General features: G+C 46.3%; 1 protein-coding gene across 13 annotated transcripts in view; it reads left to right on the top strand.

The window, feature by feature from the left end:
• Positions 1-20,705, top strand: part of PLAU (plasminogen activator, urokinase) — a 40,544-nt gene that overhangs the window by 1,512 nt on the left and 18,327 nt on the right. For 9 of the 13 annotated variants that reach the window (XM_073793428.1, XM_073793423.1, XM_073793427.1 and 6 more), the window contains 6 exons: positions 131-305; positions 494-585; positions 788-1,001; positions 1,219-1,367; positions 1,991-2,131; positions 2,466-2,614. In XM_073793428.1, the coding sequence (XP_073649529.1) occupies positions 131-305; positions 494-585; positions 788-1,001; positions 1,219-1,367; positions 1,991-2,131; positions 2,466-2,614 (920 nt within the window). Of the gene's footprint in view, positions 1-130; positions 306-493; positions 586-787; positions 1,002-1,218; positions 1,368-1,990; positions 2,132-2,465; positions 2,615-3,301; positions 10,454-13,063; positions 13,169-20,705 lie in introns of those variants that run through there. The other 4 variants (XR_002176528.3, XR_002176527.2, XR_012326589.1 and 1 more) reach the window with 4 other exon arrangements.

Below are 20,705 nucleotides of genomic sequence, written 5' to 3'. Positions count from 1 at the left end.
GGGGATGGAAGGAGACCCTTTCTAGTATCTTCTGCCTCACTGAAATCATGTGAGGCCTGACAGGATCTCTAAAATGCCTGTCTGAACTTCCTTCTCTTTCTAATATTCTCATCCTCACATTCTCCCATAGATACATCGAAAACCTGCTATCAGGGGAATGGTCACTCTTACCGAGGGAAGGCCAACACTGACACCAGCGGCCGGCCCTGCCTGGCCTGGAACTCTCCCACCATCCTTCTGAAAACGTACCATGCCCACAGACCTGATGCCCTTCAGCTGGGACTGGGGAAACACAATTACTGCAGGTGAGGTGGGGGCAGCAAGGACCCTCCTTATGGCCTCACAGAAACCCTCGTTACCATCTTTTCTGCTTGCCAAGTGCTGGCCATAGCATGAGAAAATCAAGGCCTCTGGTTGAGTCTTCCTTGGAGGGGAGGACACAGAAAAGGCATTCTGGGTTGGAATGGCACCCTTCTCCCCTCTGTGTTGCCAGGAACCCAGACAATCAGAGGAGACCCTGGTGCTATGTGCATGTTGGCCTAATGCAGGTTGTCCAGGAGTGCATGGTGCACAGCTGCTCTTCTGGTGAGTGTCACTGGCCTGTTTATGATGGTGGGTGGAAGGGGACAAACTCATTTCTTCCCTTATTCCATCATAGGAGGGATGAGGAGGGAGGCCTGCAGGAGAGAGGCCTGCCTGGCCCTGAAAAACTGGGAGGTCAGAGGACCAGGAGAAGGACACTTTATCCTTCCTCCCTCCCCAAGATATCACTTTCTTTCTCCTCCAGAAAGAAATGCCCTATCTCCTCCAGAAAAGTTACAGTGTGGCCAGAAGGCTCTGAGGCCCCGCTTTAAGATTGTTGGGGGAGAATTCACCACCATCGAGAACCAGCCTTGGTTTGCAGCCATCTATAGGAGGCACCGTGCAGGCTCTGTTACCTACGTGTGCGGTGGCAGCCTCATCAATCCCTGCTGGGTGGTCAGCGCCACACACTGCTTCATGTATGTCCCTCTGTCTCTTCTCCCTGACCCTCCTGCCCTACCCCAAACAAATCCCTTCCTCCTTCCCAGCAAAAGATTCCCCTTATTTCTACCCCCTTGGCTTCTCTCTATATGGCCCATGGCCTTGGGGACAAGTGATGCTCTGAGGTCGCTGTGGTGGGGAGGGGGAAGTGACAGGATCTCACAAGATCAGACTGACTGATCTCCCCTCCCACAGTGAATACCAAAGGAAGGAGGACTACATTGTCTACCTGGGTCGGTCAAAGCTTAACTCCATCACGCCTGGTGAGATGCAGTTTGAGGTGCAAAAGCTCATCTTACATAAGGACTACAGTGCTGACACCCTTGCTCACCACAATGATATTGGTGAGTGGAAAACCCTCATCTGCCGTGATGATGATAGCTGTGGGAATGGGGGTCTGAGAAGAGACCCACGTGTGAAGTTGGGGTTGTAGGGGAACTTGAAGACCCTGCTTTACACAACAAAGGAGTGGTGGGGAAGGGTTCAGAGTGGAAAACGTGAGGGGCCTGGTGCTCCTCTGTAGAGTCCCTGAATTTCCAAACAGGTATCCTCTTCTGGGTGGCAATGGCCCTGATGGCATATAGCTTGGGCTGGGATGCCCCTTCCATTGTTGGATGGAGCCTCTGTCTGTCCCAGGATATAGAACTTGGAGAGATTATTGGGCGGGATTTCAGCCCAGCTACCTCAGCCAGGGCTTTATGAGCTGTTTTTTGCAGGAAAAAAACTCATACAGCTGTATGCAGTTGCCCTGGCTGTCCAAGGCTTTGTCAGCAGCTGGAACAAAGCCCTTGAAGCATGGGACAGGGGAGACTTGTTTCAGGTGACAAGCTACCAGCAGACCTCCCAGGATGACCTCTGACTCTGACATAGGGATAGACAGCCATTCCCTCAGGGTTTGGAGGGGAGAGATAGTGACCACCTGACTAGGTGGTGATCTTTCCCCTCTGACCCCTTCATGCTCCCCCAGCCTTGCTGAAGATCCGTTCCAGCACAGGCCAGTGTGCACAGCCATCCCGGTCCATACAGGTCATCTGCCTGCCCCCAGCGAATGGGGATGCCCGTTTTGGCACAAGCTGTGAGGTTACTGGCTTTGGAAAAGAGAATCCCTGTAAGTGACATTTGGGTCTGGCTGAGAGGGTCCTGAGGGAGTGTTGTAACCTGGAAGTGAGCTCAGCTTGATCAAGAGAGGACTGTGGATGTAGAGATGGGAGCACTGTGGAGGCAGCAGATGGGTCCAGGGATGGAGTGGGGAGCATTGTTTAGGGAATGATGAGCCATAAAGTTAAATGGGTGAGGGATGAGGGACTATAGGTGGGGTAAAGACTTAGATGTGGGTGGAAAAAAATAAGGGCTTTCCCTGGTAGGGACACTTTTTGGACCTCCCTGGCAGAGAGTCCCAACAGACACATTTTAATGTACATTCCCCCGTTTCCTCCATCTAGCTGACTATATCTATCCAGAGCAGCTGAAAATGACTACTGTGAAGCTGGTTTCCCACGAGGAGTGTCAGCAGCCCCACTACTATGGCGCTGAAGTCACCAGCAAAATGCTGTGTGCGGCTGACCCACAGTGGGAAACAGATTCCTGCCAGGTGAGAGTTCCAAGCATCTTTCTCCATCACCCCTAGATCTCCCTGGGCTCCTGGGCCTGTCCCTACCAGCTTTGGGGAGCCTCTCTCCAGTCAAAATCCCAAGAAGCCAGGACCAGGGGTTCAGGTCTTAGAAGGTTTAAACCAGTCCTTATGTATTTACCAAACATTTGTCAAGAGCCTGGCTCTATGGTAGGCACTTCAGACTCAGGGAGGGAGGGGGACTAAGACCCTAAGAAAGAGAAAACAACAGAAAATAACACAATTCAGTGCTCAGAGTGTGGTGTGAATTATAAATGATCAGCTGTTTAGGAGAGGGAGGTGAGAACCAACTAGATGGTCACTGAGGGGGGCACTTCAGAGAGAATGTGACTCAATAGGAATTTGAGGAGGCAGAGGAAATAAAAGAGAGCATTTCAGTTGCAAGATACAAAAATGAGAATGAGCACGGCATATTTTGGGATGGGAAGGAGAAGTAGGGTCTGAAAATGTAGGTAAAACTGTAGATAACAGGACTTCGAAAGCCAAGCAGGGGATTTTTAAACTTGGTGTGGTAGGAAATGGGGAGTCACCAAGGACTTTGACTCTAGGAAACTCTCCCTTTTCTCTCGGGCATGATTGGGTCGTAGGATCAGATGGCCCCCTTCTCACTTCTCCCAGGGCTCACCTTTTGTGTCCTTGGCTTAACAGGGAGACTCAGGGGGGCCGCTGGTCTGCTTCACCCAAGGCCGCATGACTCTGACTGGGATTGTGAGCTGGGGCCGTGAATGTGCCATGAAGGAAAAGCCAGGCGTCTACACAAGGGTCTCAAGCTTCCTGCCCTGGATCCACACTCACATTGGGGGAGAGAATGGCCTAGCCCTCTGAGGGCCCCCAGAGAACCAAGGGAAGAGACGGGTACCACCCACTCCCACAGTGACCGTCATTTTTGCAGTAGGGCCATCTGCACAGCTATATGTAACGAAGAGACTGAGGAAGATGAGCTCTGCAGAGGTGGTTTTGCTTGTGCTGCCCATCAGGGTGAGTGACAGTAGCTTCACCCTCAGATACACGTCTGGGTGCTGGACGCCCAGATCTCCCCTGGCCAGGATGGAAGGGTGGTCCTGAGCCAGAATGGTATTGTCGTTTTCTGGACTAAAGCTTCCTGGAGTTAAAAATGGTATCTCCTGTGCATAGGTGGAAGGAGAGCCAGCTCCCTGGCAGTGGGCCATTCATGAGGCCCACTGTTGGGAAATGAATAATTTCCCAATTAGGAAGTGTAACAGAACTGAGGTCTCTTGAGAGAGCTTGGCCAATGCAGGAACAGTGGTTTGGAGAGTAAGGACACTAAATGACTTGAGGGAAGGGCTCTGACATTCCATGAATGTATCAGGAAATGTTATATACGTGTGTGTATGTTGGCACACTTGTGCACAGGCTGTGTCAGTGTAAGAGCTGGTGTTCTGTGTCTGACTGCAAGTCTAGATACTTCCCCAAATTGTATGGACTGTGACATCACACAGAATGGCCTGTTTGGAGAGGTTGTGGGGCCTCTTGGGTCTCCCAGGTGATGATATGTATAAATGTACCATTCTGGGGCACACACTGTGACCAGCACTAAATTTCCAGTCTCACTTTCACATAGATGTCCATTCTTGGCCAGTTATCCCTTCTGACCTTCCCGCCGAGTTCATCCAATCCTCACTGAGTGAGGTGAGGACCATTCCTGTACACTGAATATTTAATAATTATATTCTGGTATTTTTATTTATATCTATTTTTGTAATTTTGAATAAGTATGGTTGATCAAATGTGATTTTTCTGAAAATTTTGGCTCTTCCCTCATGCTTGTATGGGAGGGAGTTGGGATGATAAAAAGTAGAAAATGACAATGGTGGAATGCACCCCAGAGTTTCCTGTGGGGCGATATCTGGACTTAATGGGGCTTTGGGAGGAGAAGCTAGGAGACTTGTGGAACAGACCCTCCATAGCACATAAGGTACAAAAATGTGCCCCAAGCCAGAAGTCCACAGCTTGGTAAATGGTGTGCAGGCTTTGTCAACTCCTAGTTCCCTCCCCAGCCTCATGCCTCTGTGCAGTGCACATCTTGTACAACTTTACACGGTGATCCTACCATATACTCTTCACTCTGACCCCAACAATCCTTGGGCTGACTTCAACCAAGGGGGACATGTGCATGAGTGAAAATTGCTGATCCCAAACCCAGCCCAGCTTGAGTCTGTGGCATTCAGGAAACAGAAGACATAATTTCCCATCATCTGTGCATGGGGCTGGTGCTGAGTTTCCTCAGTGTGTGTTAATGAAGCTCATGACCAGCCTTTGCTATCCCTCATATCAGGGAGCTCAGAATCTAAAGCTGGGTGATATCCTAATGGGCATGTACATATATTTTGAACCAAACATCAGCTTCTTAAGAACTGGATGTAGAAGGCAGTTCAGGAGTTACAGTTGGATGCCAAAATTTTGGAATTTCCAAGCTATGCTAGTGAGTTCTGGCCATGTTTCTTAACCAAGTCACCTGTGAACTTAAAAAAAAAAAAATATATATATATATGTTTATGCTCTACCCACAGAGATTGTGATTCAGGTCAGGGCTGGTGCCAGGGCTCGTGATTTTAGAAAAATTCCCTAGGTGTTTCTGATATGCAGCCCTGATTGAGATACATTGGTGACAATTGGCCAGATTATGTGAAGGGCCCAAAAATTCAAGACGTGGGCAGCGTATGTTCTCTGCATGAACAGTTAGATTTCTGAGTGGGGTTTGGGGGCACAAGGTCTCCTGGGCTTCCTGTTCAGAGGATCCCTAGACAATGGACCCCTGGAGGGCAAGGACCCAGAGTATTCAGCTTTTAATCCCCATAATCTAGCATGTTTCATTCAGTATGATGTTCAGAGCATGGATTTTGGAGTCAGGTGGCCTGGACTAGATTCCTGACTCTAAAATACTAGCTGTATGACTTGGGAAAAACTCTTAACCTTTTGTGTCTCAGTTTCCTCATCTGTATAAAAGAGATATCTACCTCCCAGGATTGTTATAAGGATTCATGCGTTCATAAATCTCTTAGCCATAATCCTGGCACCTAGTAAAGGCACAGAAACAGTGGCTACTATTACAAAACTCTGTAAATTCTCGTAGAATTGAATGGGAACCCCTTCCCCTCTTTACCCCAGGATTGCATAGGTGTATTTTGTGGAAGATGAAACCTGCTAGGAGAGAAAAGGCAAAGATGTGAAGCTAAGGAGCCCAGCCCAGGCTGAGTTGCTGCTCAGCCTCTGCATACCCCGCAGGGGCCAAGAAAGATCTTGTTCCAACATGAACAGCGCCAGCATCAGGGCTCACAGACACTGAAAACAGGAAGTATGAGCCCTACTGGTGGGTTGAGCAATGCACTGCTAACAATCTTCAGACCATTTCCCAGCCACCTGACCGACCCCCAGCCAGCTGCTACCTCTTCCCAGTCACAGACCTCACTCCGGGGTAGCAGGAATCAGCCACTTCTCCAGCAACCAGTTTCAAGGCTCCAGATACAACCCTGTCACTCACTTTAGGGACTGCCTTTTTCTAGTGCTCCCTAAGTGCTGGACATTGTACTAAGTTCTTCACCTATTATCTGGTTTAATCCTTATAACAATCCTATGGGGAAGGTGCCATCCTTAGCCCCATTTAACAGCAGAGAAAATGGAGATACAGAGAGATTAGGTGACTTGCCCAAGGCAATGTGGCTGGTAAGTAGCAGAGTGCTGGCTCCAGAGTGCACAGGCCCGGCACTCTCAGCAGGGCCCAACCTGAGGGAAGGTTAGCAGCCCTCTTTTCAAGCTCCCTACTTCAGGGATGCTGGGTGCAGGGAGGCTAAGTGTATCCGAATTTCAACCCTGGCCTAGATTATAATTCTTTCCTCTTAAAAGATTCCCAGGCCAAGTGAGCAAATCACACTCAGCCACCAGTTTCAAAGTAAAACTTTACCCTTCTCAAGCAAACCTCAGCCTTTTTGGTTGAAACCTGATTTCATTGAAGTGGCTTTTGTTTTCACCAGAACTCCTCCTTCTGAAATAGTCTGTGGCTCATGCTATTATCAGGACTCAACTTGATTTCCACTCATGCTCTGCCTTTCCCAAGCCAACCCTGCACAACAACACCACCCCTGAATACACCCCTCCACCCTCATCCCTGTTTGTCCACCTTCCTCCCCAGCTGCTGACATTTGAGCCCGCCCTTTGAATCACAGTGAGAGGAGTTTGCTGAGGTGTTCTTTAAATAACAGTACTACTGAGGTATACTAAATCACATACCATACAATTCACCCATTTAAAGTGTGCAACTCAATGATTTTTTAGTATATTCACAGAGTTGTGCAACTATCACCACAATCAATTCTAGAACATTTTCACCAACTAAAAAATAAACCCCATACCGTGTAAGAGGGATAAATCAGGAGCTTGGGATTGACATACACACACTACTATATATAAAAAAGATAACCAACAAGGACCTACTGTATAGCACAGGGAACTCTACACAATATTCTGTGATAACCTATATGAGAAAAGAATTGGAAAAAGAATGAATATATGTATATGTATAATTGAATCACTTTGCTGTACACCTGAAACTAACACAACATTGTAAATCAACTATAATCCAATAAAATTTAAAAAAAAGAAACCCCATACCTATTAGTAATCACTCCGATTTTCTCCCCAACCCCCTCAGCCCCTAATCTACTTTCTGTCTCTATGAGTTTGCCTATTCTGGACATTTCATATAAATAGAATCATATAACACCTAGTCTTTTGTGACTGACTTCTCTCCCTACCATGTTTTCCAGTTTCATCCATGTTGCAGCATGTATTAGTACTAATGCTGAGTTTTAAGTAGCAAATTGGGAGAAAAGATAGTCTAGGCCCCATTCCGACCTTGCAGTCCCATTGGGAGTCATTCAACAACCTTAAAAGAAAAATTTTTTTAAGGACCTTGACACCAGGCACTGTTTTAGATGCTGGGGATACAGGAATGAATAGGACATAGTGCTAGTCCTCAAGGAGCTCACAACTTTGCAAAGGAGACAGAACGATGACCACAATTTAATGTGATAAAAATTGTAATATTTTTGCTATAATAAAAGTATGTATAAATGTGTGGAACAATGATGAGGAAGTAAGTAATTCTGCCTTGGCAAATAAAGGGAGACTTCCCAGAGGAGGTGATATTTTACCTGGGCCTGCAAAGATGCAAAGAAATTTGCCAAACAAGGAGGAGAAAGGCATTCCAGGGATAGGGAAGATAATGAAGGCATGAAAAGAAAATCAAGGTGTTCTCAAGAAGTGATGAATAAACTGCTGTGGTAGAGAAAAGAGTTGGGAGGGGCAGTGAGCAAGCATGGAGTAGGGGTGGGAGTAAGGAGCTGCTGGGATCCAGCAGGTGAGGACCCTTAGGCAGGGCTGATACTTAGTAGCAGGTGCCAGTACTTCTCAATCTCTAAAACACTGATGTCCCAAGATCCACACACACCCCACCCCTGACATGGTCCCCTGCCACCCAGCCTCTTTCCAGTTCTTCATAATCCAGCAACCACAGGGTTAATGCCTGGCAGAGGGCCCCTAGCAGGGGCCTCTGAGATTCCTTCCCTCCTCCAGCTGCCTTCCACGTGTTGGTACTCAGACGTCCTGCTAGTTAAATATTTTGAATATCACTTCTTGCCCTCAGGCAGTAAATCTAGAAGGTTAATTAAGGTCACGGAGGCATAAAAAGGTTTTTTTCTCTGAACTAAAAATTTCCACCCAATTGTAAAAGTAACTATAAAAGTAAAATGCTTCCATAGCATTCTACCGCCATTTTTAAAAATTTTTTATTGGAGTATAGTTACTTTACAAGGTTGTGTTAGTTTCTGCTGTGCAGCAAAGTGAATCAGTTATATGTATACATATATCTACTCTTTTTTAGATGTCCTTCCCATTTAGTTCACCACACAGTACTGAGTAGAGTTCCCTGTACTATACAGTAGGCTCTCATTTGTTACCTATTTTATATGTAGTAGTGTATATATGTCAAGCCCAATCTCCCAATTCATCCTCCCTCCACCCACCCAGCCATTGCTAACATCTCTAGCTTCTTGGGTCTCCTTTGCCATCTCAACCTCCTCTACTTGGCCCTGAATATTGGGTTCCCCAAGACCAGACCCTAGACCAGCTCCTCTTCCCACTCTAAACTCTCTCCCACACAGTCTTATTCACACCCAGGTTTAAATGACCATCAATCAACAGTTGATTTACAATGATTATCTCCAGCCAGACCTCTCCTCTGAGATCCAAACCCTTACTTTCCATTGTCTACTTGACGTCCTCTTTTGGTTTTCACATATAGGGCACTTCAAACTCAACCTGCCCCAAACCAGCCCTGTCTTCAGGTCCCAACCCGATGGGCTTCATCCATTACACTCTGTCTTGGGTGACGGCACCACTTCCATTCACATCCAGAAACCTAAAAGTCATCCAGATGCTTCTCTCCTTTCACCACGCACCCCCTACCATCCCATCCATCTCCAAATCCTGGCAATTTGCCTAAGAGTTCTTTAAATTTATTTTATGTATTTATTTATTTTTGGCCCCGTTGGGTCTTCGTTGCTGCGCATGGGCTTTTCTCTAGTTGCGGCAAGCGGGGGTCATTCCTCACAGCGGTGTGCAGCCTCTCATCGTGGTGGCCTTTTCTGTTGTGGAGCATGGGCTCCAGGTGCATGGGCTTCAGCAGTTGTGGCTCACGGGCCTAGTTGCTCCGCGGCAGGTGGGACCTTCCCGGATTAGGGCTCGAACCCGTGTCCCCTGCATTGGCAGGAGGATTCTTAACCACTGCGCCACCAGGGAAGCCCTGCTTAAGAGTTCTTGAGGTCATCCATGTCTCACCATTTTCACCACCACCATTAGCTGAGCCCATCCCACCATCAACTCTTGCCTAGACCACCACAATAGCTTCCCAACTGGCCTCCCCCATTGACTATCTCTCTTAATAACTCCCACTGCTCCTGGCTGGCTAGCTTGGGCAGGGTCCAGCTCCTACCTCCTCTTTAGCTCCATCTGGCACCAGCCTCTCCCAGGCTTGCCCTATTCAGCCATTCTCTTACTCATCAGTTCCTCTCTCACCACAGGGCCCTTGTTAGTCATGTTCCTTCTGCGTGGGACTTTCTTTGACTGTTTAAGTTCTTCCTCATGCTTCAGAGATCTCTTTGCCAAGGAAGTCTTTCCTGGGTTGCCTCTATCTGTAGAAGGTCTCACTATTTTGTCTACAGTCTCATTACACTATGTATCACCTCTCTGATGCACTTGTCACTATTGCAATTTTACTTCTGCTGCATCACTATTTGATTAACGTTTGCTTTTCCCCACCAAAATGTAACTTCCATGAGGGACAGTGTGTGGGGTTTTTTTGTTTTTTAAATTAGTTATTTATTTTAGGCTGCATTGGGTCTTTGTTGCTGCGCTCCAGCTTTCTCTAGCTGTGGCGAGTGGGGGCTACTCTTCATTGTGGTGCACAGGCTTGCGGTGGCTTCTCTTTGGCATCTCTTGCTGCAGAGCATGGGCTCTAGGCGCGCTGGCTTCAGTAGTTGTGGCTCGCAGGCCCTAGAGCGCAGGCTCAGTAGTTTGTGGTGCATGGGCTTAGTTGCTCTGCAGCATGTGGGATCTTCCTGGACCAGGGATCGAACCTGTGTCCCATGCAGTGGCAGGGAGATTCTTAACCACTGCGCCACCAGGGAAGTCCTGACTGTGTTTTGATCATCACTAAATCCCCAGCATCAAGCATGATGTCTAGAATATGGCAGATATTTAATAAATGTTTACTGAATGAATGTATTCTGATGTTTCCATTTTTCTCTGCTTCTTTTTTACATAGCTGTGTTCACACTCTATACATAATTTTGTATCTTGTCCTTTGCTTTTGTCATATTTTGTCATAGCCATTTCCTGTGGTATTGCAAATCTCTCCGAGAGAGATTATTTACAATGTAGTAAATAACACCCATCCAACCTACCTTTCTGGATTGAGGTATCATAAAGTATGTGAAAGTTACTTGTAATCTATATGTACATATGAGACAGTATTATTTGCATTTAAAAGGAAATGGGGGTGAAATTTCTCTCTGGTGCCCTCCCTACCATTGCCCTTATACCTCTTTTCCTCAGGCATTTTTTTTTTTTTTTTTGGTGCCCTTGTTCTGCCTGACCACCTAGTTAAGGTCTAAAATAACTCATTAACTTTAATATGCTACCAGCCCAAAGAGTTTACATTTTTTAAAAGGACTTCTAAAAGAAGGGCGTTACAGCCAGTTTGGTGAGGTTTGGGGGCTGAGAGAGGACTCAAGATATTCACTGATTCATTGGTTTATTCTTCACTCATTTCACTCATTCATTTAACAAACATTTATCGAGAGTTGGTCATGGGCCTGGCACTGTGCTGTGTACTGGGTGTAGAGATGATGATGTGTACTGGGTGTAGAGTCTCAGCTTCAATGGGCTAAAGGTAAAGTGAGGGACAGACAAGCAAGTGAACAGACTACAGTGAGAGCATAGCTATGAGGAAGATGTGTGAGATGGGCATGGAGGGCTAACAGTGGAGTTTCAAAGGGCAAATATGGAAGGGACAAATGACAATCTGAGTACAGGAAACAGTATGTGCAAAGGTAAAGAGGAAGGAGAATGCATGGAGCCCTCAAGGAACTGCATGTAGTTCAAGGGGATGGGCTATACAGGGCCAATGTTAGAGAGGCAATTTAGCTGGAGGAATTGCCGAGAGCTGAAACCTGAGGGCCTAGAGGACCCTGCCTGCCACATGAAGGACTTTGGATTTTATTGTTATGGGGAGTCATTAGAAAGTTTGGAGCATGTGACAGCAGTGTGAAAGATTTGAGTAAAAGAAGATCCTTTGGCCTAGATGAGACTATGGGCAGGGAAAACCAGCTCAGAGACTAGTACAATTAGCCAGGTAGGAGCTGAAGAGTGTCTGAACCAGGGCAGTGGCAGGGATGTGGGAGGGGAGGGTACAGATATGGGAGATTTGGGGGGGATAGGATAGACTTGGAGCCTGGATGGGGTGAAAGGAGGAGAAGGACGTATCATTTGGTTTAGCCTCCTGTCTTTGGATAAGTAAGATACTGCATAATTTTACAGGTGAGAAACTGAGGTTTCAGTGTAAGTGATTTCCCTAAAGCCATATCTAGTAGGTAGTTGACCGAACTAGAGTTACTACTGGTGCAATTTTTTTTTTTAAATTCGTTATTCTTATTTATTTATTTTTGGCTCAGTAGTTGTGGCATGTGGGCTCAGTCGCTCCACAGCATGTGGGATCTTCCCGGACCAGGGCTCAAACCCATGTCCCCTGCGTTGGCAGGCGGAGTCTCAACCACTGCGCCATCAGGGAAGTCCCTACTGGTGCAATTTTGAGGATCAGTATCTACAGGGCAAGCTAGACCTGCTGATGGCCTATGTGACTCTGTCCACTCAACTGGAAAAATCCTCATCACCATAGTCACCAAGTGGTGATGTCATCCAAACCTGTGGGGGTTGACGCTTGTTTCCTAAACATCCCAGGTCTGTTCAGCCCTGTGACTGGGGTTCTGACTTAAGGAATTTCTCCAAGACCTCCCAGTGCACTGTCAGCGCACTGATGCACTGTCAGTGAACTGGTGGATGGGTCTGTGGTATGTATAAGGGGATTAGCAGACGCTGTATCTAGCTGTTTGCCTTATGGCTTCCTAGAACTGAGACATGACTTCTGGTGTTCGGGAAGATCATACACACTTGGCACATAACCAAGTTCTGCATGCAGGGTGTGAAGGTGAAGTCGATTTTGTAAGAACTCCGGCTGATAGTGTTTTCAACCCAATCCCTCCATCCCCCTTTTCTGTGGTCTGCCAATTGCCTTTACTTTCTCACTCCCTCTGAATATAAAGGAAACGGAATGACTTTCCTTTCTCCCCTGGCTCTTCTCATCCTCGCTCTGCAGTCTCTTTAGCTCTCTCTTTCCAGAGCTGGTGTCAGTGCCATGGGTGAACAGGACTCTAGCTCCAGTTGGGATTTCCCTCTGATTAGCCTGGTGACATGGGTCAGCCCCTGCCTCAGATTTTCTCTTACTGCTCACTACACCTGTATACCTCTTTCCATCACAGGCTGAGAGGCTCTGCCTGGGGAACTCTAAGCTTTTGAGCCCCAGGGGAGCTGGATATATATATATATATATATATATATATATATATATATATATATATATACATATGGAGTTAACAGCTATCGATCAGATCACTTTTATTCTCCACTGGAATTTGGCCACCATCCCTGGCTATTAGAATTCTGCCAGATGCCCCAATGGTGAGCTTACTAGAAGTCCTGCTCTGACAGCCCCTTCTTGTAGCCCCATCACATCAAGACTCCCTCAGGCACTTACCTCGGCCCTTTCTCTCTCCTTAGCTGGACTACTTCATGGCTGAGAGAATGAGGAGGAAGGATGGACAGAGGCACGGGGTGGGATAAACATTTTGCTTAGAACATCCATCTAAAGCAGTGGCTCTCCAGGTATGGTCCTTAAATCAGCAACTTCAGATCACCTAGCACATGTTAGAAGTGCAAAATTATCAGGTCCCACTCAAACCTACTGAATCAGCAACTCTAGAGGTGGGGCCCAGCAATCTGTGTTTTAACAAGACCTCCAGGTGATTCTTTTACATACTCAAGTTTGAGAACCACCCATCTAATGCATTGATTCTCAGACTTCAGTATGCACACGAACCACCTGGGGAGCTTGTTAACCATAACCTGGTTAAACAAAACTGGATTGGTATCTGGGCAACTGTATTTTTAGCAAACTCCCTAGGTGATTCTGGTACTCATCAAAGATTGAGAATCACTGATCTAAGGAATTCATTTTATCAGTTAGCTGAGTCTCCTGGGGAGGGAGCAGACAGAAGGCTGTGGAAATGTCTCTCAAAGTTACAAATGCCACCTGCATCTGCACTTCTGGGGAGCTTGTTAGAAAAGCAGGATCTGAGTATCAGATGTATTGACCCCAAATCTCTGGACCTGAGGACCTGGCAGCCACATTCAGAGTTCTCCAGGTGATTCTTATGCATGTGAAAGTTTGATAACCCCGGAGCAACAGGTCAGCAGGCATTCTCAATGATGGATGCATGTTAGAATCACCTGGGGAGCTTTAACAGTGACCTGATATCTGAACCCCACCTCCAGAGAGTCTGATTTAATTGGTCTGGGATGGGGCTTCAATATTTTGTACAAGTCGTCCCTCCCACCCCCACCCAAGTGATTTTAATGTATCGTTAGGGTTAAGAACCATCAGGTTAAAGGATGATGCAGATCTGGGAAGAATCAGGAAATAAGAGAAAGCGAAGGAGTGCCAAAGAAACAATTGGTGGAATCCTGTGGGGGAGGTTAGAAATGTCAAGTTGGAAATAGGGAGGAGATAGAAAGGTGGGAAGGGCCTCAGGTGGGAGGGGGAGTAGGTTGGCTTGAGTGGTGTGGAGCTTGGTGTAGGAAAAGGGTTAGTGTATTAGTTTTCTACTGCTGCTGTAACACATTACCACAAATTTAGTGACTTAAAATAACATAAAGTCATTATTTTACAATTCTGGAGGTCAGAAATCCAAAATGGGTCAGCAGGGCTGAATTCCTTCTGGAGATTCTAGGGGAGCAGAATCTATTTCCTTGCCTTTTCTAGCTTCTAGAGGCTACCCACATTCCTTAGCTCATGACTCCACATCACTCTGACCTTTGCTTCTGGCATCACATCTCCCTCTCTCACTCTGACTCTCCTGTTTCCCTCTTATAAAGATCCCCTTATAGATTGTGATTATGTCGGTCCTACCCAGATAATCTAGAATAATCTCCCCATCTCAAGATCATAACTTAATCACATCTGCAAAGTCCCTTTTTTCATGTAAGCTAACATAGTCATAGATTCCAGGGATTAGGATGTGGATATTCTTGAGGGTCATTATTTGGCCCACAACAGTCCGCTCTCTGGCCCCCAAAGATTCACCATCATCACATATACAAAATACACTCACCCCCATTCCAACATCCTCCCAAATCTCGACCCATTAGAGCATGAACTCAAAGCCTAAAATCTCATCACCTCAAAAGCCCCAACTTTCATCATCTAAATATTCTTAAATAAGGTATGAGTGAGGCACTGGATATAATCCATCCTAAGACCCATGTTCTCTCCATCTGTGAACCTGTGAAACTCAAGAAACAAGTTATCTGCTTCTAGGAATAGGCATAGGATAATAGTTATAGACACTCTCATTCAAAAAGGGAGAAAATGGAAGGAAAAAAGAAGTCACTGGTCCCAAGAAATGTCAAAATACTGCTGGGCAAACTCCTTTAGGTTTCAAGGACTGAGAATAATCCTCTGTGGCTCAAGGCTCTGTCCTCTGGGGTTGCCCCTCCTCTCTCAGAGTCATTTTTCCTTTTACTTGAAGGGTAACTTATGTTTGCAGCAAGAACTTTTATCACCCTGTTTCCTGCCTGTGGAATGTTGAGAGTCTGATAATCTTCTTTCATTTTGTTTTCTCTGTCACTTTCAGTCCAAAGTGTTTCTACTGATATAAAATTCTTACGAACCTTGTGGGTCTCTCACATATGTCATAGGCATTCACTCCATTAGATAAAAGTCTTCTCCACAGATTTTTCTTGGATGATCCCATCTCTATCTCTGGATTCTGCTGAGATGGTTGTGGGGATCCATGAGTAACATGCCCAATCCATTGTAAGAGCATTTTGTAGTAATAAATGCTCTGACTTTTTGTATTAGCAGAAGGTCGTCCAGTCACAACTTTGACTTTCTCTCTAGAGTATTGTTTCCTGAGAGTGAATCTGCTAATTATAACGTCTTTTCCAATCTGGATAGGGTGAGAATCTCCCAGACCACTAAGTCCTGGTTCCTTTTTATTCAGAGTTCTTCCCTCAGTTTACTTCTTTCCTCTCACATTTTACTATAAAGATCAAACATAAATCAGATTTCACCTTCAACACTTTGCTTGGAAATCTCCTAAGCTAAATACCCAAGTTCATTCCTCACAAGTTCTGCTTTCCATAAAACTATAGGATACAATTCAGCTAAGTTTCTGCCACTATATAACAAAGACAACCCCCTCTTCAGTTTCCAATAAAATATTCCTCACTTCCAGGCCTTCACCAGCTGTACCTTCAATGTCCATATTTTTACAAATATTCTGTTTATGATTTAGATATTATCTAAAACAATATGTTTTCTCTACTGTGCTCTTCACTTTCTTCTTATCCCTCACCAGTAGAGTTTTTAACATCCATAGTTCTACTAACAGGCTGTTCAAGGCAACCTAGGCTTTTTCTATCATGCTTCTAAAAATTCTTCCATTCACTGCCTACTGCCCAATTCCAAAGCCACTTAGTTTTTAGGGTATTTGTTACATCAGTGCCCTACTCTTGGTACCAAAAATCTACATTAGTTTCCAACTTCTGCTATAACAAAGGACCACAAATATAGTAGCTTAGAATAATACAAATGTATTATCTTACAGTTCTAGAGGTCAAAAGTCCAAAATGAATCAGCAGGACTGGAGGGTCTAGGTGGAATCTCTTTCCTTGCCTTTTCCAGCTTGTAAAGGCTGCCCACATTCCTTGGCTCATGGTCCCATAGCTCTCTGACCTCTGCTTCCTTCATTACCTCCCTTCCTCTCACTCTGGTCCTTCTGTTTCCGTCTAAAGGACCCTTGTGATTATATTGGGTCCACCTGGATAATTCAGGACAATCTCCCCATCTCAAGATCCTTAACTTAATCATATCTGCAAAGTCTCCTTTGCCATATAAGGTAACATATTCATAAGTCCCAGGGATTAGGATGTTGACATCTTTGGGAGGCCACTATTTGCCTACTATAGTTAGCACAGCTTAATGGGAGTGGAAACAGTTGCTTCAGGAACAGTGAAAGTCAAGCAGAGGTGAAGGTCCCCAGTCTGCAGTCCAGCTTCTCCCAGGGTTGGGTTGGTCATGTCTGGCTGGCTCCAGGAAGCCCCTGGCGTGGCTGAAATGTTTGGTCAGTCACATGTTTATTGGTGTTCCTCAGGCCCTGGACTCTCTCCTCTACTCAGAGAGAGGAGGAGGGAAATAACATTTACTGAGGGCCCACCAAGTGCCTGGAACACAGACAGGCAAAGAAGCCACAGATTCTTGATTCTCTATCCTAAGGCCTTGCCCCTGGCCTGGGACTCCAAAGTCCCTCAAAGAGCAGGGGTTCTTAGCATCCACAATCAGACTTGTAGTGGTCCCTGCAACCCCCAACGGCTAATCTCCTTCCTGGGCAGGCAGTTGTGTCATGTTGGGCAGCACCTTTCCCTCCCTGGCACCTGTGTGTGACTCAGACCCCCAGGTAAAGCCCAACCCAGTGGGAAGTGACTAAGCATTGAACTTTGCTTCCTCTTATTGGGGAGAGAGGAGGAAGCCTGAAGCTGGGCCTGGCCCTCCCTCTCACTCAGATTTCTCAAGATAGTAAGGGAGAGGGTGGGGCTTTGCAGGTGACTGTACCAGGGAAGGTCCCCTAGAGCATCCCCACACTTCTGCTTTTACTGTGTGTTATGTGTGTGTGTGTGTGTGTGTGTGTGTGTGTTTGTACAGTTTAGGAGATTTGAGGGTGGTGGGCATGCTGGGATCTACCAGATTTTCCCAACTTCTACCTTGCTGCCTTTGAGGAGAGTCTAAAGTTTGTTTCCTGCACCCAATGAGACAATTTTCTTGAGTATGGAAAGTGGGATTTGGGGAATCAGGAGGACTCTTGCCTATTGCCCAGGCTGGAGTCCTGACAGTGCTAAATTACAAAGACTCTGTTTAAAATGCATAGTTGGACATCTCTGGAAGGTTGCATGGTACTGTAGTTGTCTCTAGGAAGGGAAAGTGGGTGGTTGGAGGACAGGAAAGGGAGCCTTACTTTTCTCTCTTACCCTTCTTTGATAACTTTTTTTTTTTTTTTTGCGGTACACGGGCCTCTCATTGTTGTGGCCTCTCCTGTTGCGGAGCACAGGCTCCGGACACGCAGGCCCAGCGGCCGTGGCTCATGGGCCCAGCCGCTCCGCGGTATGTGGGATCTTCCCGGACCGGGGCACGAACCCGTGTCCCCTGCATCGGCAGGCGGACTCTCAACCACTGCGCCACCAGGGAAGCCCCCTGATAACTTTTAAATTTTGTTCCATTTGCAAGTACTCCCTATTCAAACAGAAAGAATAATACATCGTTACCCAAGAAAGAAGAGAAAAAGAGAAACCTTTTCCATATTAGTGCTAAAGTAATTCACAGTGTTAGTCATTGACTGGACAAGCACTATGGCATCCTGTTGGACATCAGGCACTGTACTAGGTACTGGAGACTCTGCAGAGAGCAATGCAGCATCCCTTGCTTCACAGAGATCCCCGTCGGGAGAGTGACTGAGACAGAGAACCAGGACCACGCAATGTCAGAAGCGTGATGATGGGGAAGGTGCAAAGAAGGCTCCTCTGGCCAGACTCGGGGAGAGGAAGCCTTCCTGGACCTGGTGCTGTCCATGCTGAGACTCAAAGGGTACATAGGAGAAGAGAGAACCAGGCATATGGAACATCACAACAAGTACAAAGAGTGCAAGGGCCATAAAAAAATCTTGGTTGCTTCCCTGGAATTGCAAGCACTCGATAGCTCTGGAGTGTTGAGTTTGGAGGAAGTGTTGCAGAAATGAAGTTAAAGAGGTAAGGTCAGATTATGAAGTGTTTTATAAACAAGTTTAAGATAAGTTAGTGGTCACTTTGAAGGCAGGTGTGGAGCACCTAGGGACAGGGGTTAATAATAACCCACAGGTATTGGAATGCTCTTTTATGCCAAGCACTATAATCTCTTTACGTAAGTTTCTTCATTTAATCCTCCCAGAAAGCCTGAGATATTTACTATTATTTTTTTTCTATTTTATGAGTGAGGAAACTGAGGCTTAGAGAGGTTAAATTCAGTGGGAAATATTACAGGGTCACACAGGAAATACTATAGATGTCTTAGCACACAGCTAGCCCAGGGCAAAGCTGGGGTCTCTCCGAGGCACTCACTCAGTCTGCAGTGCTACTTCCTCATTCAGATAGAGCAGTGGTTCTCAACAGGGAGTGATTTTGCCCCTCAGGAGACATCTGGCAGTGTCTGGAAACATTTTTGGCTGTTACAGCTAGGGGGATGCTACTGGCATCTAGTGGGTAACTAACATCCTACAAAAGACAGTCACACACAGCAAAGAATTATCTGGTCCCAAATGTCAATAGTGCCAAGGTTGAGAAATCCTGAGACAGAGAATGAATTGTAAGGGGCAGACATAAGGAGGTAGCCAGAGGGTGAGTGTGAGAGTTTTAGAAAAAACTATTTTTTTAAGGACTTGTGTATACTGTATTTACAGCAGCAAGAGACAGGGGTCAGTGGCAACAAAGTCCTGGATGGACCGGACACATCCTTTTCCCAGTATGCTCCTGCCGCTCCCAAGCACCAGTTTTAAGAGTTCAGAGAGAGGCTTCCCTGGTGGCGCAGTGGTTGAGAATCTGCCTGCCAATGCAGGGGACACCGGTTCAAGCCCTGGTCTGGGAAGATCCCACTTGCTGAGGAGCAACTGGGCCCGTGAGCCACAATTACTGAGCCTGAGAGTCTGGAGCCTGTGCTCCGCAACGAGAGAGGCCGCGATAGTGAGAGGCCCCGTGCACCGCGATGAAGAGTGGCCCCCACTTGCCACAACTGGTGAAGGCCCTCGCACAGAAACGAAGACCCAACACAGCCATAAATAAATAAATAAATAAATAAATAAATTTAAATCATTTGGGCTTCTAATAAGACCTCTGCTTAAAAGACAACAACAACAAAAAAAGAGTTTAGAGAAAACCAATGATGAATTATCCTAGAGTTACCCAGAGCTAACTCTGAAGAGTTTCCTGCCACCTGATAGACCCAGGACTGTTAAGGGATACTAGCCAAGATGACCGCCTCCTCACCTATTCTGAATAGATCAGAATAGAACCCTATTCTGATAGGCCAGGGCTCCCAGCTCTGATGCTGCTGACACATGGTATTGGAGCCCAACGTTTTTGGTCAATGCATAATTTCAACAAATGATAACAAGCAGCAGCCAAGAGACCAGAGACACAAGAAGAATATTGCAAACCTTATTGCCTGAATATGCTATTCTCACAAGTATCCCTTCCACCTGGGTCAAGAGAGGATATTAGGTGGGTTACCTGCCTATTCACTGATTTAACACAGAGCCCTCCCTTGTCTTTCTACCTGTAAACTCCAGACTCCTATAAAGTGGGTCTTTATAGGAAGCATGTAAAAACTCAGAGGATGAGGCAAAACACTGCTTTAGTTTCGAGGATGTTTCATGTTGGGTACTTGTACTCCTGAGTGCTTTAGATCAGCGGTCCCCAGCCTTTTTGGCACCAGGGGCCTGTTTCATGGAAGAAAATTTTTCCACGGACCAGGGGTAGGGGTATGGTTCTGGCAGTAATGCAAGCGATGGTTCAGGCGGTAATGCTAGCGATGGAGAGTGATGGGGAGCGGCAGATGAACTTCGCTGGCTCGCTCTCCCTCCCCTCACCTCCTGCTGTGCGGCCCGGTTTGGTTCTTAACAGGCCAAGGACAGGTGGTTGGGGACCCCTGCCTTAGATCCTGCTTATCTCTCGGTTTCCAATCTTTACCTGAACTCTTAACTGTTTCCCTCCTGGTTCTTGTCTGGCTCTGCAGTTTGACTCTCAACAGATGTGTCTGTCCTAATTGGGCTTTCCAGCAGACCTTGTCCCTGTTCCAGGCCTACATGAGTCATCAAAGTCTTGCCTCTGTCTTCCCTATTATAGCTTTTCATCTTGCCCACTGTCTTAGCCCTGAGAGTGAGGAAAAGTTGTCCCTAGGGCCTAGGATCTAAGAGTGCTCAGGAAGATCCACCTTTTCCTACATCTGAGAGTCCATTCTTAGACAGTTAAATTCTTCTAAACATCCTGTGTTTCCCAAAGTGTCCACGTGGAAATTCCAGGAGGTAGACACTAAGTGGAACAAAGATTTTTGTAGCCAAAT

Source organism: Tursiops truncatus, chromosome 16 (assembly GCF_011762595.2).
Source record: "Tursiops truncatus isolate mTurTru1 chromosome 16, mTurTru1.mat.Y, whole genome shotgun sequence".
In the NCBI taxonomy this organism is placed as follows: domain Eukaryota; kingdom Metazoa; phylum Chordata; class Mammalia; order Artiodactyla; family Delphinidae; genus Tursiops; species Tursiops truncatus.
The sequence above is the reverse complement of the archived record's forward strand: the minus strand, read 5'-3'. Positions and strand labels throughout refer to the sequence as shown.